This window comes from Oncorhynchus keta, chromosome 13 (assembly GCF_023373465.1).
Source record: "Oncorhynchus keta strain PuntledgeMale-10-30-2019 chromosome 13, Oket_V2, whole genome shotgun sequence".
Lineage (NCBI taxonomy): Eukaryota > Metazoa > Chordata > Actinopteri > Salmoniformes > Salmonidae > Oncorhynchus > Oncorhynchus keta.
The window spans coordinates 1,747,591-1,771,868 of NC_068433.1; the positions used below are offsets into that span (position 1 = coordinate 1,747,591).

General features: G+C 46.6%; 2 protein-coding genes and 1 long non-coding RNA gene across 57 annotated transcripts in view; 2 read left to right on the forward strand and 1 right to left on the reverse strand.

Moving 5' to 3' along the window:
* camta2 (calmodulin binding transcription activator 2) overlaps positions 1-5,498 on the forward strand; it is a 136,083-nt gene extending 130,585 nt beyond the window's left edge. Inside the window, 1 exon segment of the mRNA XM_052458900.1 lies at positions 330-5,498. Within this exon segment, the coding sequence (XP_052314860.1) occupies positions 330-384 (55 nt within the window). The 3' untranslated portion in view covers positions 385-5,498.
* LOC127906584 (collagen alpha-2(I) chain-like) lies at positions 4,121-5,498 on the forward strand. Of its 50 annotated transcripts, none has more exons than XM_052458881.1 (4): positions 4,144-4,870; positions 4,916-4,960; positions 5,096-5,140; positions 5,186-5,498. In XM_052458881.1, exons 1-4 carry the CDS (start codon positions 4,144-4,146, stop codon positions 5,416-5,418), a joined length of 1,050 nt encoding a protein of 349 aa, XP_052314841.1. In that variant the 3' UTR covers positions 5,419-5,498. The 50 variants fall into 50 exon arrangements, with proteins under 50 accessions (XP_052314822.1, XP_052314844.1, XP_052314839.1 ...); XM_052458890.1 differs by having other exon boundaries at positions 4,144-4,825; XM_052458862.1 differs by having other exon boundaries at positions 4,121-4,253; positions 4,299-4,343; positions 4,389-5,498.
* A 5,279-nt stretch (positions 5,499-10,777) lies between these two features.
* On the reverse strand, positions 10,778-22,818 carry LOC127906594 (uncharacterized). 6 transcript variants are annotated; one of them, XR_008062002.1, is made up of 4 exons: positions 22,640-22,818; positions 16,126-16,257; positions 11,183-11,254; positions 10,778-10,904 (listed from the first exon to the last, which is right to left on the reverse strand). It is a non-coding gene; the product is annotated as an uncharacterized LOC127906594 (long non-coding RNA). The 6 variants fall into 6 exon arrangements; XR_008062001.1 differs by lacking the exon at positions 22,640-22,818 and adding an exon at positions 20,812-20,989; XR_008062000.1 differs by lacking the exon at positions 22,640-22,818 and adding an exon at positions 19,748-19,925.
* Positions 22,819-24,278: the final 1,460 nt, after the last annotated feature.

Genomic DNA, 24,278 nt, shown 5'->3' on the forward strand with positions numbered 1-24,278 from the left:
TCTCTCTCTCCCTTCTCTCTCTCTTTCTCCCCCTTTCTCTCTCTCTCTCTCTCTCCCTCTCTCTCTCTCTCTCCACTTCCTCTTTCTCCCCCTTTCTCTCTCTCTCCACTTCCTCTTTCTCCCCCTTTCTCGCTCTCTCCACTTCCTCTTTCTCCCCCTTTCTCTCTCTCCACCACTTCCTCTTTCTCCCCCTTTCTCCCTCTCTCCACTTCCTCTTTCTCCCCCTTTCTCTCCCTCTCTCTCTCCACTTCCTCTTTCTCCCCCTTTCTCTCTCTCTCCACTTCCTCTTTCTCCCCCTTTCTCTCTCTCCACCACTTCCCTCCTTACAGGATTAAAGAGTTGAAACAGACGAAGGAGTTAGAGAGGAGAGGGCTTACCACCTAACTCCTCTTTTACCCCTCCTTCATCCTGCCATCCGCCACGGGAGAGAGGGATGACTGATGGAGAAGAGAGAGCAGCCTGTCTGTTCTCCTCCCTTTATTCTCTGTCTCCCTCCACTGGGGTCGCTCATCACCCCATCCAGCTGTATGCCTCTGTCACTCCTCCTCTCCTCCTCTCATCCTCCTCTCCTCCTCTCCTCCTCTCCTCATCTCCTCCTCCTCTCATCCTCCTCTCCTCCTCCTCTCCTCCTCTCATCCTCCTGTCCTCCTCTCCTCCTCCTCTCCTCCTCTCCTCCTCCTGTTCTCCTCCCTTTATTCTCTGTCTCCCTCCTTCCACTGGGGTCGCTCATCACCCCATCCAGCTGTATGCCTGTCACTCCTCCTCTCCTCCTCTCATCCTCCTCTCCTCCTCTCCTCCTCCTCTCCTCCTCCTCTCCTCCTCTCCTCCTCCTCTCCTCATCTCCTCCTCCTCTCCTCCTCTCATCCTCCTGTCCTCCTCTCCTCCTCCTCTCCTCCTCTCCTCCTCCTCTCCTCCTCCTCTCCTCCTCCTCTCCTCATCTCATCCTCCTGTCCTCCTCTCCTGCTCCTCTCCTCCTCTCCTCCTCCTGTTCTCCTCCTCTCATCCTCCTGTACTCCTCTCTTCCTCTCATTCTCCTGTACTCCTCTCCTCCTCTCATTCTCCTGTACTCCTCTCCTCCTGTACTCTCCTCCACTCCTCCTCCTGTACTCCTCTCCTCCTGTACTCTCCCCCTCTCCTCCTCCTGTACTCCTCTCCTCCTTCTCTTCATCCCTCTCTCATGATGAAGTCATGCTACTTCTGCAAGAATGCAAACTGCGAAGGGATGGAGAGAGAGAAGTAAAAAAAGGAGAGAGAGACTCCTGCCTTACCCCCTGTTCTGCTGTGGAGAGGAGGAGGAACCTGCCTTACCCCCTGTTCTGCTGTGGAGAGGAGGAGGAACCTGCCTTACCCCTTGTTCTGCTGTGGAGAGGAGGAGGAACCTGACTGAATCTGTTTATTCTTTATTTTATCTATTTCTGGGCAAAACAAGACAACTGCAGCTTCTAACTGAATGTATGGAACATTAAAAAAAAATATATATATATATATATACACATATATATTCTACAGATATCAAATACTACATGTCACTGCTTTTGTGTTATTCGTTGGGGCAGGTATTGTATGTAAAGTGATAGTCACTGAGACAGTAGGACTGAACAGAACACTTAAAGTCTTAAAACAGGGAGATATCTTAACTAACTAACCACCTTTACACACAACTAGATGGGTTGGTAAAGAACCTCTATAGAATGGCATTACATCCATGTATGTGTAGATAGAACCAGTATAGATCTAGACCACCTAGAGAGGAACCACCTCATGTTAGTGTAGATAGAACCAGTATAGATCTAGACCACCTAGAGAGAACCACCTCATGTTAGTGTAGATAGAACCAGTATAGATCTAGACCACCTAGAGAGGAACCACCTCATGTTAGTGTAGATAGAACCAGTATAGATCTAGACCACCTAGAGAGAACCACCTCATGTTAGTGTAGATAGAACCAGTATAGATCTACACTACCGAGAGAGGAACCACCTCATGTTAGTGTAGATTGAACCAGTATAGATCTAGACCACCTAGAGAGGAACCACATCATGTTAGTGTAGATAGAACTAGTATAGAGCTAGACCACCGAGAGAGGAACCACCTCATGTTAGTGTAGATAGAACCAGTATAGATCTAGACCACCTAGAGAGGAACCACCTCATGTTAGTGTAGATAGAACCAGTATAGATCTAGACAACCTAGAGAGGAACCACCTCATGTTAGTGTAGATTGAACCAGTATAGATCTAGACCACCTAGAGAGGAACCACCTCATGTTAGTCTAGATTGAACCAGTATAGATCTAGACCACCTAGAGAGAAACCACCTCATGTTAGTGTAGATAGAACCAGTATAGATCTACACTACCTAGAGAGGAACCACCTCATGTTAGTGTAGATAGAACCAGTATAGATCTAGACCACCTAGAGAGAAACCACCTCATGTTAGTGTAGATAGAACCGGTATAGATCTAGACCACCTAGAGAGGAACCACCTCATGTTAGTGTAGATAGAACCAGTATAGATCTAGACCACCTAGAGAGAAACCACCTCATGTTAGTGTAGATAGAACCAGTATAGATCTAGACCACCTAGAGAGAAAACACCAGGTGTCCCAAAGTCTTAAAGAAACAAACCAACCAATCAACTGACTGAGACCATTTTACTAACTAGTCAGTTATAGAAACTAGGAGGGGTTTGATGATAATGAAGACAGTGAGGTTTCAGATTGTGTTGTAGGAGCATTATAGGTTTGGTTGCTGTAACGTTGCAGGGTGGTTGTAGGAGGGTTTGGTCTGCGAGAGACTGTAAACATCCTGATCCTTTACATTATCAGGGTTAAAGGTCAGGCTAACACAACGTCCTTAACTCATCCTTTACACTGTCAGGGGTTAAAGGTCAGGGGTTAGAGATCAGGGATTGAGCACAATAATCAGAATATTAAATATTTTTGTGTCTAAGGAGATCAAATGTTAATTTGACTGATGTAAAAAATGCAGTGTCTTCAAACCCTTCTGACGGAAACACAGAAACACAGAAAGATGTTTACCAACACAATTATTACACACACTGGTTTATAAACTGATTACATGTATTAATGGTTTATAAACTGTATTAATGGTTTATAAACTGTATTAATGGTTTATAAACTGTATTAATGGTTTATAAACTGTATTAATGGTTTATAAACTGTATTAATGGTTTATAAACTGTATTAATGGTTTATAAACTGTATTAATGGTTTATAAACTGTATTAATGGTTTATAAACTGTATTAATGGTTTATAAACTGTATTAATGGTTTATAAACTGTATTAATGGTTTATAACACTCTATGACGGTTAAGAACGCGTAATACTCAGTTTTACTATTGCACTCTATTACAACCTACCAACTCTGAAAGAAAGAGACTCTAGACGTGATAGAAGGTGCTGTCTGACTGGGCTTGGTGTACATACTGTAACATACAGTCTGGTTGAAGATTTATTATCATATTATATTAGGACTCTTGTCCTTTATGAGATCGCTCTGCTTGCTTGACTGATGAACCTTGGGCTGTTCCCAATGGGCCCCTATTCACTATGTTGTACACTACCCATAGGGCTCTGGTCTAAAGTAGTGCACTATATAGGGCTCTGGTCTACAGTAGTGCACTATATAGGGCTCTGGTCTACAGTAGTGCACTATATAGGGACTAGGGTGCCAGTTGGGATGTATTTTCTGATGTGTTGTTTACTGTAGTGGACCCTATATATCAGTGCACTACTTCAACCAGAGCTTTCTATAAATAGGGAACAGGGAGTCATTGGGGATGCGACCCGTGGTTTCACATTATCTTACTACTGGGTGTCCCAATAGCTCCCTGTTCACTATATACTAGTGCACTATGTAGGGAATAGGGGACCCAACTATGAGATTATTATTACTGGTGTTCTGTTAATATATTAAACGACTGAGTTGATTTATTTTGCATGAGTTTGTAACAGTTTTTACATTTTCAAAACTTTTCAAAAATATTATGAAGTATTAAAAAAAGATGACGTGTCTATTTTTCTTTTTTCTCTCTGCTGGTGTTTGAGTATTAAATGTTTATTTATGAATATTATGATTATTCTAATTTAAGACATTTATTGATCTGTGGTTTGTTATTTCAATGCAGACCAAATGGCACCCTATTCCCTATTTTGGGCACTACTTTAGATCAGGACCCATAGGGAGGTGGTTAAAAGTAGGGCACTACTTTAGATCAGGACCCATAGGGATGTGGTTAAAAGTAGGGCACTACTTTAGATCAGGTCCCATAGGGAGGTGGTTAAAAGTAGGGCACTACTTTAGATCAGGACCCATAGGGATGTGGTTAAAAGTAGGGCACTACTTTAGATCAGGTCCCATAGGGAGGTGGTTAAAAGTAGGGCACTACTTTAGATCAGGACCCATAGGGATGTGGTTAAAAGTAGGGCACTACTTTAGATCAGGTCCCATAGGGATGTGGTTAAAAGTAGGGCACTACTTTAGATCAGGTCCCATAGGGAGGTGGTTAAAAGTAGGGCACTACTTTAGATCAGGACCCATAGGGATGTGGTTAAAAGTAGGGCACTACTTTAGATCAGGTCCCATAGGGAGGTGGTTAAAAGTAGGGCACTACTTTAGATCAGGTCCCATAGGGATGTGGTTAAAAGTAGGGCACTACTTTAGATCAGGTCCCATAGGGATGTGGTTAAAAGTAGGGCACTACTTTAGATCAGGACCCATAGGGAGGTGGTTAAAAGTAGGGCACTACTTTAGATCAGGTCCAATAGGGAGGTGGTTAAAAGTAGGGCACTACTTTAGATCAGGTCCAATAGGGAGGTGGTTAAAAGTAGGGCACTACTTTAGATCAGGTCCAATAGGGATGTGGTTAAAAGTAGGGCACTACTTTAGATCAGGACCCATAGGGAGGTGGTTAAAAGTAGGGCACTACTTTAGATCAGGTCCAATAGGGAGGTGGTTAAAAGTAGGGCACTACTTTAGATCAGGTCCCATAGGGAGGTGGTTAAAAGTAGGGCACTACTTTAGATCAGGTCCCATAGGGATGTGGTTAAAAGTAGGGCACTACTTTAGATCAGGTCCCATAGGGAGGTGGTTAAAAGTAGGGCACTACTTTAGATCAGGTCCCATAGGGATGTGGTTAAAAGTAGGGCACTACTTTAGATCAGGTCCAATAGGGATGTGGTTAAAAGTAGGGCACTACTTTAGATCAGGGCCCATAGGGATGTGGTTAAAAGTAGGGCACTACTTTAGATCAGGTCCCATAGGGATATGGTTAAAAGTAGGGCACGAAAGGGAAAAGGGTGCCATTTGGAAAGCAGGTTTTGTTTCTACTTCCTGTCACTTTGTACATTTGGGTTTCCTTGGCGACGTTCTTTTACGACTGCGATTGTCACAATGACAACACTTGTTTTATCTATTTCATAATAGATAAACTTTGGAACTAAATAAACTATAAACCCTCAACATGGGTGTCTGTCACTGTGTGTGTGTGTCTTTTATCAATATATATGGCTCTATTTCCTCTCAGATTCTAAAATGCTAATTAACATCAACATCATGACATCCCTGCAAGAATACAAATCCCTGCCAGCTCCTGCAGGTCATCTCTGATATCATTACTACCAGGTATTGATCCTGGAGGTCATCTCTGATATCATTACTACCAGGTATTGATCCTGGAGGTCATCTCTGATATCATTACTACCAGGTATTGATCCTACAGGTCATCTCTGATACCATTACTACCAGGTATTGATCCTACAGGTCATCTCTGATATCATTACTACCAGGTATTGATCCTGCAGGTCATCTCTGACACCTTTACTACCAGGTATTGATCCTGGAGGTCATCTCTGATACCTTTACTACCAGGTATTGATCCTACAGGTCATCTCTGATACCTTTATTACCAGGTATTGATCCTGCAGGTCATCTCTGATACCTTTACTACCAGGTATTGATCCTACAGGTCATCTCTGACACCTTTACTACCAGGTATTGATCCTGCAGGTCATCTCTGATACCTTTACTACCAGGTATTGATCCTACAGGTCATCTCTGACACCTTTACTACCAGGTATTGATCCTGCAGGTCATCTCTGATACCTTTACTACCAGGTATTGATCCTACAGGTCATCTCTGATATCATTACTACCAGGTATTGATCCTACAGGTCATCTCTGATACCTTTACTACCAGGTATTGATCCTGCAGGTCTCTATCTGATACCTTTACTACCAGGTATTGATCCTACAGGTCATCTCTGATACCTTTACTACCAGGTATTGATCCTACAGGTCATCTCTGACACCTTTACTACCAGGTATTGATCCTACAGGTCATCTCTGATACCTTTACAACCAGGTATTGATCCTGCAGGTATTGATCCTACAGGTCATCTCTGATACCTTTACTACCAGGTATTGATCCTGCAGGTCATCTCTGATACCTTTACTACCAGGTATTGATCCTACAGGTCATCTCTGACACCTTTACTACCAGGTATTGATCCTACAGGTCATCTCTGATACCTTTACAACCAGGTATTGATCCTGCAGGTATTGATCCTACAGGTCATCTCTGATACCTTTACTACCAGGTATTGATCCTACAGGTCATCTCTGATACCTTTACTACCAGGTATTGATCCTGCAGGTCATCTCTGATACCTTTACTACCAGGTATTGATCCTGGAGGTCATCTCTGATACCTTTACTACCAGGTATTGATCCTACAGGTCATCTCTGATACCTTTACTACCAGGTATTGATCCTGCAGGTCATCTCTGATACCTTTACTACCAGGTATTGATCCTACAGGTCATCTCTGATATCATTACTACCAGGTATTGATCCTACAGGTCATCTCTGATACCTTTACAACCAGGTATTGATCCTGCAGGTCATCTCTGATACCTTTACAACCAGGTATTGATCCTGCAGGTCATCTCTGATACCTTTACTACCAGGTATTGATCCTACAGGTCATCTCTGATACCTTTACTACCAGGTATTGATCCTGCAGGTATTGATCCTACAGGTCATCTCTGATACCTTTACTACCAGATATTGATCCTGCAGGTCATCTCTGATACCTTTACTACCAGGTATTGATCCTACAGGTCATCTCTGATACCTTTACTACCAGGTATTGATCCTACAGGTCATCTCTGATACCTTTACTACCAGGTATTGATCCTGCAGGTCATCTCTGATACCTTTACTACCAGGTATTGATCCTACAGGTCATCTCTGATACCTTTACTACCAGGTATTGATCCTACAGGTCATCTCTGATACCTTTACTACCAGGTATTGATCCTGCAGGTCATCTCTGATACCTTTACTACCAGGTATTGATCCTACAGGTCATCTCTGATACCTTTACTACCAGGTATTGATCCTACAGGTCATCTCTGATACCTTTACTACCAGGTATTGATCCTACAGGTCATCTCTGATACCTTTACTACCAGGTATTGATCCTGTAGGTCATCTCTGATACCTTTACTACCAGGTATTGATCCTGGAGGTCATCTCTGATACCTTTACTACCAGGTATTGATCCTGCAGGTCATCTCTGACACCTTTACTACCAGGTATTGATCCTGCAGGTCATCTCTGATACCTTTACTACCAGGTATTGATCCTACAGGTCATCTCTGATACCTTTACTACCAGGTATTGATCCTACAGGTCATCTCTGATACCTTTACTACCAGGTATTGATCCTACAGGTCATCTCTGATACCTTTACTACCAGGTATTGATCCTACAGGTCATCTCTGATACCTTTACTACCAGGTATTGATCCTGGAGGTCATCTCTGATACCTTTACTACCAGGTATTGATCCTACAGGTCATCTCTGATACCTTTACTACCAGGTATTGATCCTACAGGTCATCTCTGATACCTTTACTACCAGGTATTGATCCTGCAGGTCATCTCTGATACCTTTACAACCAGGTATTGATCCTGCAGGTATTGATCCTACAGGTCATCTCTGATACCTTTACAACCAGGTATTGATCCTGCAGGTATTGATCCTACAGGTCATCTCTGATATCATTACTACCAGGTATTGATCCTACAGGTCATCTCTGATACCATTACTACCAGGTATTGATCCTACAGGTCATCTCTGATACCTTTACTACCAGGTATTGATCCTGCAGGTCATCTCTGATACCTTTACTACCAGGTATTGATCCTGGAGGTCATCTCTGATACCTTTACTACCAGGTATTGATCCTGCAGGTCATCTCTGATACCTTTACTACCAGGTATTGATCCTGCAGGTCATCTCTGATACCTTTACTACCAGGTATTGATCCTGGAGGTCATCTCTGATACCTTTACTACCAGGTATTGATCCTGGAGGTCTCTATCTGATACCTTTACTACCCGGTATTGATCCTACAGGTCATCTCTGATACCTTTACAACCAGGTATTGATCCTGGAGGTCTCTATCTGATACCTTTACTACCAGGTATTGATCCTACAGGTCATCTCTGATACCTTTACTACCAGGTATTGATCCTGCAGGTCATCTCTGATACCTTTACTACCAGGTATTGATCCTACAGGTCATCTCTGATACCTTTACTACCAGGTATTGATCCTACAGGTCATCTCTGATACCTTTACAACCAGGTATTGATCCTGCAGGTCATCTCTGATACCTTTACAACCAGGTATTGATCCTACAGGTCATCTCTGATACCTTTACAACCAGGTATTGATCCTACAGGTCATCTCTGATACCTTTACTACCAGGTATTGATCCTACAGGTCATCTCTGATACCTTTACTACCAGGTATTGATCCTACAGGTCATCTCTGATACCTTTACAACCAGGTATTGATCCTACAGGTCATCTCTGATACCTTTACTACCAGGTATTGATCCTACAGGTCATCTCTGATACCATTACTACCAGGTATTGATCCTACAGGTCATCTCTGATACCATTACTACCAGGTATTGATCCTACAGGTCATCTCTGATACCTTTACTACCAGGTATTGATCCTGCAGGTCATCTCTGATACCTTTACTACCAGGTATTGATCCTACAGGTCATCTCTGATACCTTTACTACCAGGTATTGATCCTACAGGTCATCTCTGATACCTTTACTACCAGGTATTGATCCTGCAGGTCATCTCTGATACCTTTACTACCAGGTATTGATCCTGGAGGTCATCTCTGATACCTTTACTACCAGGTATTGATCCTACAGGTCATCTCTGATACCTTTACTACCAGGTATTGATCCTGCAGGTATTGATCCTACAGGTCATCTCTGATACCTTTACTACCAGGTATTGATCCTGCAGGTCATCTCTGATACCTTTACAACCAGGTATTGATCCTACAGGTCATCTCTGATACCTTTACTACCAGGTATTGATCCTACAGGTCATCTCTGACACCTTTACTACCAGGTATTGATCCTACAGGTCATCTCTGATACCTTTACTACCAGGTATTGATCCTACAGGTCATCTCTGATACCTTTACTACCAGGTATTGATCCTGCAGGTCATCTCTGATACCTTTACTACCAGGTATTGATCCTACAGGTCATCTCTGATACCTTTACTACCAGGTATTGATCCTGCAGGTCATCTCTGATACCTTTACTACCAGGTATTGATCCTGCAGGTCATCTCTGATACCTTTACTACCAGGTATTGATCCTGCAGGTCATCTCTGATACCTTTACTACCAGGTATTGATCCTACAGGTCATCTCTGATACCTTTACTACCAGGTATTGATCCTGCAGGTCATCTCTGATACCTTTACTACCAGGTATTGATCCTGCAGGTCATCTCTGATACCTTTACTACCAGGTATTGATCCTGGAGGTCATCTCTGATACCTTTACTACCAGGTATTGATCCTACAGGTCATCTCTGATACCTTTACTACCAGGTATTGATATGTTCTAGGGACCAACAGGGCTGATATGTTCTAGGGACCAACAGGGCTGATATGTTCTAGGGGCCAACAGGGCTGATATGTTCTAGGGAAGAACAGGGCTGATATGTTGTAGGGACCAACAGGGCTGATATGTTCTAGGGACCAACAGGGCTGATATGTTGTAGGGACCAACAGGGCTGATATGTTCTAGGGACCAACAGGGCTGATATGTTGTAGGGACCAACAGGGCTGATATGTTGTAGGGACCAACAGGGCTGATATGTTGTAGGGACCAACAGGGCTGATATGTTCTAGGGGCCAACAGGGCTGATATGTTGTAGGGACCAACAGGGCTGATATGTTCAAGGGGCCAACAGGGCTGATATGTTCTAGGGACCAACAGGGCTGATATGTTCTAGGGACCAACAGGGCTGATATGTTCTAGGGACCAACAGGGCTGATATGTTCTAGGGTCCAACAGGGCTGATATGTCCAACAGGGCTGATATGTTCTAGGGACCAACAGGGCTGATATGTCCAACAGGGCTGATATGTTCTAGGGACCAACAGGGCTGATATGTCCAACAGGGCTGATATGTTCTAGGGACCAACAGGGCTGATATGTTCTAGGGGCCAACAGGGCTGATATGTTCTAGGGACCAACAGGGCTGATATGTTGTAGGGACCAACAGGGCTGATATGTTCTAGGGACCAACAGGGCTGATATGTTCTAGGGGCCAACAGAGCTGATATGTTCTAGGGACCAACAGGGCTGATATGTTGTAGGGACCAACAGGGCTGATATGTTCTAGGGACCAACAGGGCTGATATGTTCTAGGAACCAACAGGGCTGATATGTTCTAGGGACCAACAGGGCTGATATGTCCAACAGGGCTGATATGTTCTAGGGACCAACAGGGCTGATATGTTCTAGGGACCAACAGGGCTGATATGTTCTAGGGACCAACAGGGCTGATATGTTGCAGGGACCAACAGGGTTGATATGTTCTAGGGACCAACAGGGCTGATATGTTGTAGGGACCAACAGGGCTGATATGTTCTAGGGACCAACAGGGCTGATATGTTCTAGGGTCCAACAGGGCTGATATGTTGTAGGGACCAACAGGGCTGATATGTTCTAGGGACCAACAGGGCTGATATGTCCAACAGGGCTGATATGTCCAACAGGGCTGATATGTTCTAGGGACCAACAGGGCTGATATGTTGTAGGGACCAACAGGGCTGATATGTCCAACAGGGCTGATATGTCCAACAGGGCTGATATGTCCAACAGGGCTGATATGTTCTAGGGACCAACAGGGCTGATATGTCCAACAGGGCTGATATGTCCAACAGGGCTGATATGTTCTAGGGACCAACAGGGCTGATATGTCCAACAGGGCTGATATGTCCAACAGGGCTGATATGTTCTAGGGACCAACAGGGCTGATATGTTCTAGGGTCCAACAGGGCTGATATGTTCTAGGGACCAACAGGGCTGATATGTTCTAGGGACCAACAGGGTTGATATGTCCAACAGGGCTGATATGTCCAACAGGGCTGATATGTTCTAGGGACCAACAGGGCTGATATGTTCTAGGGTCCAACAGGGCTGATATGTTCTAGGGACCAACAGGGCTGATATGTTCTAGGGTCCAACAGGGCTGATATGTTCTAGGGTCCAACAGGGCTGATATGTTCTAGGGACCAACAGGGCTGATATGTTCTAGGGACCAATAGGGCTGATATGTTCTAGGGGCCAACAGGGCTGATATGTCCAACAGGGCTGATATGTTCTAGGGACCAATAGGGCTGAAATGTTCTAGGGTCCAACAGAGCTGATATGTTCTAGGGACCAACAGGGCTGATATGTTCTAGGGACCAACAGGGATGATATGTTCTAGGGACCAACAGGGCTGATATGTTCTAGGGACCAACATGGCTGATATGTTCTAGGGACCAACAGGGCTGATATGTTCTAGGGACCAACAGGGTTGATATGTTCTAGGGACCAATAGGGCTGATATGTTCTAGGGTCCAACAGGTCTGATATGTTCTTGGGGCCAACAGGGCTGATATGTTCGAGGGACCAACAGGGCTGATATGTTCTAGGGGCTAACAGGGCTGATATGTTCTAGGGTCCAACAGGGCTGATATGTTCTAGGGACCAACAGGGCTGATATGTCCAACAGGGCTGATATGTTCTAGGGACCAACAGGGCTGATATGTTCTAGGGGCCAACAGGGCTGATATGTTGTAGGGACCAACAGGGCTGATATGTCCAACAGGGCTGATATGTTCTAGGGACCAACAGGGCTGATATGTTCTAGGGTCCAACAGGGCTGATATGTCGAACAGGGCTGATATGTTCTAGGGACCAACAGGGCTGATATATTCTAGGGACCAACAGGGCTGATATGTTCTAGGGACCAACAGGGCTGATATGTTCTAGGGGCCAACAGGGCTGATATGTTCTAGGGTCCAACAGGGCTGATATGTTCTAGGGTCCAACAGGGCTGATATGTCTAACAGGGCTGATATGTTATAGGGGCCAACAGGGCTGATATGTTCTAGGGACCAACAGGGCTGATATATTCTAGGGACCAACAGGGCTGATATGTTCTAGGGACCAACAGGGCTGATATGTTCTAGGGGCCAACAGGGCTGATATGTTCTAGGGACCAATAGGGCTGATATGTTCTAGGGACCAACAGGGCTGATATGTTGTAGGGACCAACAGGGCTGATATGTTCTAGGGACCAATAGGGCTGATATGTTCTAGGGACCAACAGGGCTGATATGTTGTAGGGACCAACAGGGCTGATATGTTCTAGGGACCAACAGGGCTGATATGTTGTAGGGACCAACAGGGCTGATATGTTCTAGGGACCAACAGGGCTGATATGTTGTAGGGACCAACAGGGCTGATATGTTCTAGGGACCAACAGGGCTGATATGTTGTAGGGACCAACAGGGCTGATATGTTGTAGGGACCAACAGGGCTGATATGTTGTAGGGACCAACAGGGCTGATATGTTCTAGGGGCCAACAGGGCTGATATGTTGTAGGGACCAACAGGGCTGATATGTTCAAGGGGCCAACAGGGCTGATATGTTCTAGGGACCAACAGGGCTGATATGTTCTAGGGACCAACAGGGCTGATATGTTCTAGGGACCAACAGGGCTGATATGTTCTAGGGTCCAACAGGGCTGATATGTCCAACAGGGCTGATATGTTCTAGGGACCAACAGGGCTGATATGTCCAACAGGGCTGATATGTTCTAGGGACCAACAGGGCTGATATGTCCAACAGGGCTGATATGTTCTAGGGACCAACAGGGCTGATATGTTCTAGGGGCCAACAGGGCTGATATGTTCTAGGGACCAACAGGGCTGATATGTTGTAGGGACCAACAGGGCTGATATGTTCTAGGGACCAACAGGGCTGATATGTTCTAGGGACCAACAGGGCTGATATGTCCAACAGGGCTGATATGTCCAACAGGGCTGATATGTTGTAGGGACCAACAGGGCTGATATGTTCTAGGGACCAACAGGGTTGATATGTTCTAGGGACCAACAGGGCTGATATGTTGTAGGGACCAACAGGGCTGATATGTTCTAGGGACCAACAGGGCTGATATGTTCTAGGGCCCAACAGGGCTGATATGTTGTAGGGACCAACAGGGCTGATATGTTCTAGGGACCAACAGGGCTGATATGTCCAACAGGGCTGATATGTCCAACAGGGCTGATATGTTCTAGGGACCAACAGGGCTGATATGTTGTAGGGACCAACAGGGCTGATATGTCCAACAGGGCTGATATGTCCAACAGGGCTGATATGTTCTAGGGACCAACAGGGCTGATATGTCCAACAGGGCTGATATGTCCAACAGGGCTGATATGTTCTAGGGACCAACAGGGCTGATATGTCCAACAGGGCTGATATGTCCAACAGGGCTGATATGTTCTAGGGACCAACAGGGCTGATATGTTCTAGGGTCCAACAGGGCTGATATGTTCTAGGGACCAACAGGGCTGATATGTTCTAGGGACCAACAGGGTTGATATGTCCAACAGGGTGATATGTCCAACAGGGCTGATATGTTCTAGGGACCAACAGGGCTGATATGTTCTAGGGTCCAACAGGGCTGATATGTTCTAGGGACCAACAGGGCTGATATGTTCTAGGGTCCAACAGGGCTGATATGTTCTAGGGACCAACAGGGCTGATATGTTCTAGGGACCAACAGGGCTGATATGTTCTAGGGACCAATAGGGCTGATATGTTCTAGGGTCCAACAGGGCTGATATGTTATAGGGGCCAACAGGGCTGATATGTCCAACAGGGCTGATATGTTCTAGGGACCAATAGGGCTGATATGTTCTAGGGACCAACAGGGCTGATATGTTCTAGGGACCAACAGGGCTGATATGTTCTAGGGACCAACAGGGCTGATATGTTGTAGGGACCAACAGGGCTGATATGTTGTAGGGTCCAACAGGGCTGATATATTCTAGGGTCCAACAGAGCTGATATGTTCTAGGGACCAACAGGGCTGATATGTTCTAGGGACCAACAGGGATGATATGTTCTAGGGACCAACAGGGCTGATATGTTCTAGGGACCAACAGGGCTGATATGTTCTAGGGACCAACAGGGCTGATATGTTGATATGGGACCAACAGGGCTGATATGTTGTAGGGTCCAACAGGGCTGATATATTCTAGGGTCCAACAGGGCTGATATATTCTAGGGTCCAACAGGGCTGATATGTTCTAGGGTCCAACAGGGCTGATATGTCCAACAGGGCTGATATGTTATAGGGACCAACAGGGCTGATATGACCAACAGGGCTGATATGTTCTAGGGACCAACAGGGCTGATATGTTCTAGGGACCAACAGGGCTGATATGTTCTAGGGTCCAACAGGGCTGATATGTCCATGTCCAACAGGGCTGATATGTTCTAGGGTCCAACAGGGCTGATATGTCCAACAGGGCTGATATGTTATAGGGACCAACAGGGCTGATATGACCAACAGGGCTGATATGTTCTAGGGACCAACAGGGCTGATATGTTCTAGGGTCCAACAGGGCTGATATGTTCTAGGGTCCAACAGGGCTGATATGTTCTAGGGACCAACAGGGCTGATATGTTCTAGGGACCAATAGGGCTGATATGTTCTAGGGTCCAACAGGGCTGATATGTTATAGGGGCCAACAGGGCTGATATGTCCAACAGGGCTGATATGTTCTAGGGACCAACAGGGCTGATATGTTCTAGGGTCCAACAGAGCTGATATGTTCTAGGGACCAACAGGGCTGATATGTTCTAGGGACCAACAGGGATGATATGTTCTAGGGACCAACAGGGCTGATATGTTCTAGGGACCAACAGGGCTGATATGTTCTAGGGACCAACAGGGCTGATATGTTGTAGGGACCAACAGGGCTGATATGTTGTAGGGTCCAACAGGGCTGATATATTCTAGGGTCCAACAGGGCTGATATATTCTAGGGTCCAACAGGGCTGATATGTTCTAGGGTCCAACAGGGCTGATATGTCCAACAGGGCTGATATGTTATAGGGACCAACAGGGCTGATATGACCAACAGGGCTGATATGTTCTAGGGACCAACAGGGCTGATATGTTCTAGGGACCAACAGGGCTGATATGTTCTAGGGTCCAACAGGGCTGATATGTCCAACAGGGCTGATATGTTCTAGGGACCAACAGGGCTGATATGTTCTAGGGACCAACAGGGCTGATATGTTCTAGGGGCCAACAGGGCTGATATGACCAACAGGGCTGATATGTTCTAGGGGCCAACAGGGCTGATATGTTCTAGGGGCCAACAGGGCTGATATGTTCTAGGGACCAACAGGGCTGATATGTTCTAGGGACCAACAGGGCTGATATGTTGTAGGGACCAACAGGGCTGATATGTCCAACAGGGCTGATATGTCCAACAGGGCTGATATGTTCTAGGGACCAACAGGGCTGATATGTCCAACAGGGCTGATATGTCCAACAGGGCTGATATGTTCTAGGGACCAACAGGGCTGATATGTCCAACAGGGCTGATATGTCCAACAGGGCTGATATGTTCTAGGGACCAACAGGGCTGATATGTTCTAGGGTCCAACAGGGCTGATATGTTCTAGGGACCAACAGGGCTGATATGTTCTAGGGACCAACAGGGCTGATATGTCCAACAGGGCTGATATGTCCAACAGGGCTGATATGTTCTAGGGACCAACAGGGCTGATATGTTCTAGGGTCCAACAGGGCTGATATGTTCTAGGGACCAACAGGGCTGATATGTTCTAGGGTCCAACAGGGCTGATATGTTCTAGGGTCCAACAGGGCTGATATGTTCTAGGGACCAACAGGGCTGATATGTTCTAGGGACCAATAGGGCTGATATGTTCTAGGGTCCAACAGGGCTGATATGTTATAGGGGCCAACAGGGCTGATATGTCCAACAGGGCTGATATGTTCTAGGGACCAATAGGGCTGATATGTTCTAGGGACCAACAGGGCTGATCTGTTCTAGGGACCAACAGGGCTGATATGTTCTAGGGACCAACAGGGCTGATATGTTGTAGGGACCAACAGGGCTGATATGTTGTAGGGTCCAACAGGGCTGATATATTCTAGGGTCCAACAGAGCTGATATGTTCTAGGGACCAACAGGGCTGATATGTTCTAGGGACCAACAGGGATGATATGTTCTAGGGACCAACAGGGCTGATATGTTCTAGGGACCAACAGGGCTGATATGTTCTAGGGACCAACAGGGCTGATATGTTGTAGGGACCAACAGGGCTGATATGTTGTAGGGTCCAACAGGGCTGATATATTCTAGGGTCCAACAGGGCTGATATATTCTAGGGTCCAACAGGGCTGATATGTTCTAGGGTCCAACAGGGCTGATATGTCCAACAGGGCTGATATGTTATAGGGACCAACAGGGCTGTTATGACCAACAGGGCTGATATGTTCTAGGGACCAACAGGGCTGATATGTTCTAGGGACCAACAGGGCTGATATGTTCTAGGGTCCAACAGGGCTGATATGTCCAACAGGGCTGATATGTTCTAGGGTCCAACAGGGCTGATATGTCCAACAGGGCTGATATGTTATAGGGACCAACAGGGCTGATATGACCAACAGGGCTGATATGTTCTAGGGACCAACAGGGCTGATATGTTCTAGGGTCCAACAGGGCTGATATGTTCTAGGGTCCAACAGGGCTGATATGTTCTAGGGACCAACAGGGCTGATATGTTCTAGGGACCAATAGGGCTGATATGTTCTAGGGTCCAACAGGGCTGATATGTTATAGGGGCCAACAGGGCTGATATGTCCAACAGGGCTGATATGTTCTAGGGACCAATAGGGCTGATATGTTCTAGGGTCCAACAGAGCTGATATGTTCTAGGGACCAACAGGGCTGATATGTTCTAGGGACCAACAGGGATGATATGTTCTAGGGACCAACAGGGCTGATATGTTCTAGGGACCAACAGGGCTGATATGTTCTAGGGACCAACAGGGCTGATATGTTGTAGGGACCAACAGGGCTGATATGTTGTAGGGTCCAACAGGGCTGATATATTCTAGGGTCCAACAGGGCTGATATATTCTAGGGTCCAACAGGGCTGATATGTTCTAGGGTCCAACAGGGCTGATATGTCCAACAGGGCTGATATGTTATAGGGACCAACAGGGCTGATATGACCAACAGGGCTGATATGTTCTAGGGACCAACAGGGCTGATATGTTCTAGGGACCAACAGGGCTGATATGTTCTAGGGTCCAACAGGGCTGATATGTCCAACAGGGCTGATATGTTCTAGGGACCAACAGGGCTGATATGTTCTAGGGACCAACAGGGCTGATATGTTCTAGGGGCCAACAGGGCTGATATGACCAACAGGGCTGATATGTTCTAGGGGCCAACAGGGCTGATATGTTCTAGGGACCAACAGGGCTTATGTTCTAGGGACCAACAGGGCTGATATGTTCTAGGGACCAACAGGGCTGATATGTTCTAGGGACCAACAGGGCTGATATGTTCTAGGGTCCAACAGGGCTGATATGTTCTAGGGACCAACAGGGCTGATATGTTCTAGGGTCCAACAGGGCTGATATGTTCTAGGGACCAACAGGGCTGATATGTTCTAGGGTCCAACAGGGCTGATATGTTCTAGGGTCCAACAGGGCTGATATGTCCAACAGGGCTGATATGTTATAGGGACCAACAGGGCTGATATGACCAACAGGGCTGATATGTTCTAGGGACCAACAGGGCTGATATGTTCTAGGGACCAACAGGGCTGATATGTTCTAGGGTCCAACAGGGCTGATATGTCCAACAGGGCTGATATGTTCTAGGGACCAACAGGGCTGATATGTTCTAGGGACCAACAGGGCTGATATGTTCTAGGGGCCAACAGGGCTGATATGACCAACAGGGCTGATATGTTCTAGGGGCCAACAGGGCTGATATGTTCTAGGGACCAACAGGGCTGATATGTTCTAGGGACCAACAGGGCTGATATGTTCTAGGGACCAACAGGGCTGATATGTTCTAGGGACCAACAGGGCTGATATGTTCTAGGGACCAACAGGGCTGATATGTTCTAGGGACCAACAGGGCTGATATGTTCTAGGGTCCAACAGGGCTGATATGTTCTAGGGACCAACAGGGCTGATATGTTCTAGGGTCCAACAGGGCTGATATGTTCTAGGGACCAACAGGGTTGATATGTCCAACAGGGTTGATATGTCTAACAGGGCTGATATGTCCAACAGGGCTGATATGTTCTAGGGACCAACAGGGCTGATATGTTCTAGGGACCAACAGGGCTGATATGTTCTAGGGACCAACAGGGCTGATATGTTCTAGGGACCAACAGGGCTGATATGTTCTAGGGTCCAACAGGGCTGATATGTTCTAGGGACCAACAGGGCTGATATGTTCTAGGGACCAACAGGGCTGATATGTTCTAGGGTCCAACAGGGCTGATATGTTCTAGGGACCAACAGGGCTGATATGTTCTAGGGTCCAACAGGGCTGATATGTTCTAGGGACCAACAGGGTTGATATGTCCAACAGGGTTGATATGTCTAACAGGGCTGATATGTCCAACAGGGCTGATATGTTCTAGGGACCAACAGGGCTGATATGTTCTAGGGACCAACAGGGCTGATATGTTCTAGGGACCAACAGGGCTGATATGTTCTAGGGACCAACAGGGCTGATATGTTCTAGGGACCAACAGGGCTGATATGTCCAACAGGGCTGATATGTTCTAGGGTCCAACAGGGCTGATATGTTCTAGGGACCAACAGGGCTGATATGTTCTAGGGACCAACAGGGCTGATATGTTCTAGGGACCAACAGGGCTGATATGTTCTAGGGACCAACAGGGCTGATATGTTCTAGGGACCAACAGGGCTGATATGTTCTAGGGTCCAACAGGGCTGATATGTTCTAGGGACCAACAGGGCTGATATGTTCTAGGGTCCAACAGGGCTGATATGTTCTAGGGTCCAACAGGGCTGATATGTCCAACAGGGCTGATATGTTATAGGGACCAACAGGGCTGATATGACCAACAGGGCTGATATGTTCTAGGGACCAACAGGGCTGATATGTTCTAGGGACCAACAGGGCTGATATGTTCTAGGGACCAACAGGGCTGATATGTTCTAGGGTCCAACAGGGCTGATATGTCCAACAGGGCTGATATGTTATAGGGACCAACAGGGCTGATATGACCAACAGGGCTGATATGTTCTAGGGACCAACAGGGCTGATATGTTCTAGGGTCCAACAGGGCTGATATGTTCTAGGGACCAACAGGGCTGATATGTTCTAGGGACCAACAGGGCTGATATGTTCTAGGGTCCAACAGGGCTGATATGTTCTAGGGACCAACAGGGCTGATATGTTCTAGGGTCCAACAGGGCTGATATGTTCTAGGGACCAACAGGGTTGATATGTCCAACAGGGTTGATATGTCTAACAGGGCTGATATGTCCAACAGGGCTGATATGTTCTAGGGACCAACAGGGCTGATATGTTCTAGGGACCAACAGGGCTGATATGTTCTAGGGGCCAACAGGGCTGATATGACCAACAGGGCTGATATGTTCTAGGGGCCAACAGGGCTGATATGTTCTAGGGACCAACAGGGCTGATATGTTCTAGGGACCAACAGGGCTGATATGTTCTAGGGACCAACAGGGCTGATATGTTCTAGGGTCCAACAGGGCTGATATGTTCTAGGGACCAACAGGGCTGATATGTTCTAGGGTCCAACAGGGCTGATATGTTCTAGGGACCAACAGGGCTGATATGTTCTAGGGTCCAACAGGGCTGATATGTTCTAGGGTCCAACAGGGCTGATATGTCCAACAGGGCTGATATGTTATAGGGACCAACAGGGCTGATATGACCAACAGGGCTGATATGTTCTAGGGACCAACAGGGCTGATATGTTCTAGGGACCAACAGGGCTGATATGTTCTAGGGTCCAACAGGGCTGATATGTCCAACAGGGCTGATATGTTCTAGGGACCAACAGGGCTGATATGTTCTAGGGACCAACAGGGCTGATATGTTCTAGGGGCCAACAGGGCTGATATGACCAACAGGGCTGATATGTTCTAGGGGCCAACAGGGCTGATATGTTCTAGGGACCAACAGGGCTGATATGTTCTAGGGACCAACAGGGCTGATATGTTCTAGGGACCAACAGGGCTGATATGTTCTAGGGTCCAACAGGGCTGATATGTCCAACAGGGCTGATATGTTATAGGGACCAACAGGGCTGATATGACCAACAGGGCTGATATGTTCTAGGGACCAACAGGGCTGATATGTTCTAGGGTCCAACAGGGCTGATATGTTCTAGGGACCAACAGGGCTGATATGTTCTAGGGACCAACAGGGCTGATATGTTCTAGGGTCCAACAGGGCTGATATGTTCTAGGGACCAACAGGGCTGATATGTTCTAGGGTCCAACAGGGCTGATATGTTCTAGGGACCAACAGGGTTGATATGTCCAACAGGGTTGATATGTCTAACAGGGCTGATATGTCCAACAGGGCTGATATGTTCTAGGGACCAACAGGGCTGATATGTTCTAGGGACCAACAGGGCTGATATGTTCTAGGGACCAACAGGGCTGATATGTTCTAGGGTCCAACAGGGCTGATATGTCCAACAGGGCTGATATGTTCTAGGGACCAACAGGGCTGATATGTTCTAGGGACCAACAGGGCTGATATGTTCTAGGGGCCAACAGGGCTGATATGACCAACAGGGCTGATATGTTCTAGGGGCCAACAGGGCTGATATGTTCTAGGGACCAACAGGGCTGATATGTTCTAGGGACCAACAGGGCTGATATGTTCTAGGGACCAACAGGGCTGATATGTTCTAGGGTCCAACAGGGCTGATATGTTCTAGGGACCAACAGGGCTGATATGTTCTAGGGTCCAACAGGGCTGATATGTTCTAGGGACCAACAGGGCTGATATGTTCTAGGGTCCAACAGGGCTGATATGTTCTAGGGTCCAACAGGGCTGATATGTCCAACAGGGCTGATATGTTATAGGGACCAACAGGGCTGATATGACCAACAGGGCTGATATGTTCTAGGGACCAACAGGGCTGATATGTTCTAGGGACCAACAGGGCTGATATGTTCTAGGGTCCAACAGGGCTGATATGTCCAACAGGGCTGATATGTTCTAGGGACCAACAGGGCTGATATGTTCTAGGGACCAACAGGGCTGATATGTTCTAGGGGCCAACAGGGCTGATATGACCAACAGGGCTGATATGTTCTAGGGGCCAACAGGGCTGATATGTTCTAGGGACCAACAGGGCTGATATGTTCTAGGGACCAACAGGGCTGATATGTTCTAGGGACCAACAGGGCTGATATGTTCTAGGGTCCAACAGGGCTGATATGTTCTAGGGTCCAACAGGGCTGATATGTTCTAGGGACCAACAGGGTTGATATGTCCAACAGGGTTGATATGTCTAACAGGGCTGATATGTTCTAGGGACCAACAGGGCTGATATGTTCTAGGGGCCAACAGGGCTGATATGTTCTAGGGGCCAACAGGGCTGATATGTTCTAGGGGCCAACAGGGCTGATATGTTCTAGGGGCCAACAGGGCTGATATGTTCTAGGGGCCAACAGGGCTGATATGTTCTAGGGGCCAACAGGGCTGATATGTTCTAGGGGCCAACAGGGCTGATATGTTCTAGGGGCCAACAGGGCTGATATGTTCTAGGGACCAACAGGGCTGATATGTTCTAGGGACCAACAGGGCTGATATGTTCTAGGGACCAACAGGGTTGATATGTTCTAGGGACCAATAGGGCTGATATGTTCTAGGGACCAACAGGGCTGATATGTTCTAGGGACCAACAGGGCTGATATGTTCTAGTTACCAACAGGGCTGATATGTTCTAGGGACCAACAGGGCTGATATGTTCTAGGGACCAACAGGGCTGATATGTTCTAGGGACCAACAGGGCTGATATGTTCTAGGGACCAACAGGGCTGATATGTTCTAGGGACCAACAGGGCTGATATGTCCAACAGGGCTGATATGTTCTAGGGACCAACAGGGCTGATATGTTCTAGGGACCAACAGGGCTGATATGTTCTAGGGACCAACAGGGCTGATATGTTCTAGGGTCCAACAGGGCTGATATGTTCTAGGGACCAACAGGGCTGATATGTTCTAGGGACCAACAGGGCTGATATGTTCTAGTTACCAACAGGGCTGATATGTTCTAGTTACCAACAGGGCTGATATGTTGTAGGGACCAACAGGGCTGATATGTCCTAGGGACCAACAGGGCTGATATGTTCTAGGGACCAACAGGGCTGATATGTCCTAGGGACCAACAGGGCTGATATGTCCTAGGGACCAACAGGGCTGATAATATGTCCAACAGGGCTGATATGTTCTAGGGGCCAACAGGGCTGATATGTCCAACAGGGCTGATATGTCCTAGGGACCAACAGGGCTGATATGTTCTAGGGACCAACAGGGCTGATATGTCCAACAGGGCTGATATGTCCTAGGGACCAACAGGGCTGATATGTCCAACAGGGTTGATATGTTACATATACATATAAACAACTGTAAGCAAACATACGTGTACACTAACATACATGTAAACAAACATACGTGTACACTAACATACATGTAAACAAACATACGTGTACACTAACATACATGTAAACAAACATACGTGTACACTAACATACATGTAAACAAACATACGTGTACACTAACATACATACAGTCCATTCAGAAAGTATTCAGACCCCTTGACTTCTCCCCCATTTTGTTACATTACAGCCTTGTTCTAAAATGGATTAAATAGACCCCCCCCTCTTCAATCTACACACAATACCCCATAATGAGAAAGCAAAACCAGGTTTTTAGAAATGTTTGCTAATTTATTAAACATTTAAAGAACTGCTAACACATTTACACAAGTATTGAGACCCTTTACTTTGTTGAAGCACCTTTGGCAGTGATTACAGCCTCGAGTCTTGGGTATGATGCTACAAGCTTGGCACACCTGTATTTGGGGAGTTTCTCCCATTCTTCTCTGCAGATCCTCTCAAGCTCTGTCAGGTTGGATGGGGAGCGTCACTGCACAGCTATTTTCAGGTCTCTACAGAGATGTTTGATCGGGTTCAAGTCCGGGCTCTGGCTGGGCCACTCAAGGACATTTAGAGACTTGTCCTGAAGTCACTCCTACATTGTCTTGGCCTTGTGCTTAGAGTCATTGTCCTGTTGACAGGCGAACCTTCACACCAGTCTGAGGACCTGAGCGCCCTGACCAAGGCCCTTCTCCCCTGATTGCTCAGTTTGGCCTGGCAGCCAGCTCTAGGAAGGGTCTGTGGTTCTAACCTTTTTCCAATATAACAATGATGGAGGTCACTGTGTTCTTGGCGACGTTCGATGCTACAGCCATGTTTTGGTACCCTTCCCCAGATCTGTGCCTCGACACAATCCTGTCTCAGCGCTCTACAGACAATTCCTTCCACCTCATGGATTGGTTTTTGCTCTGACATGCACTGTCAACTGTGGGACCTTATATAGACAGGTGTGTGCCTTTCCAAATCATGTCCAATCAGTTGAATTTACCACAGGTGGACTCCAAGTTGTAGAAACATCTCAAGGATGATCAATGGAAACAGGATGCACCTGAGATCAATTTCTAGTCTCATAGCAAAGGGTCTGAATACTTATTTAAATAAGGTAT

Excerpts from the sequence above, each read along its gene's own strand:
- LOC127906584 (XM_052458855.1), top strand. The coding sequence starts at position 4,144 with ATGCAGACCAAATGGCACCCTATTCCCTATTTTGGGCACTACTTTAGA. Across the intron at positions 4,254-4,298 it reads AGATCAGGACCCATAGGGAT|GTGGTTAAAAGTAGGGCACT; the intron begins GTGGTTAAAAGT and ends TCCCATAGGGAG.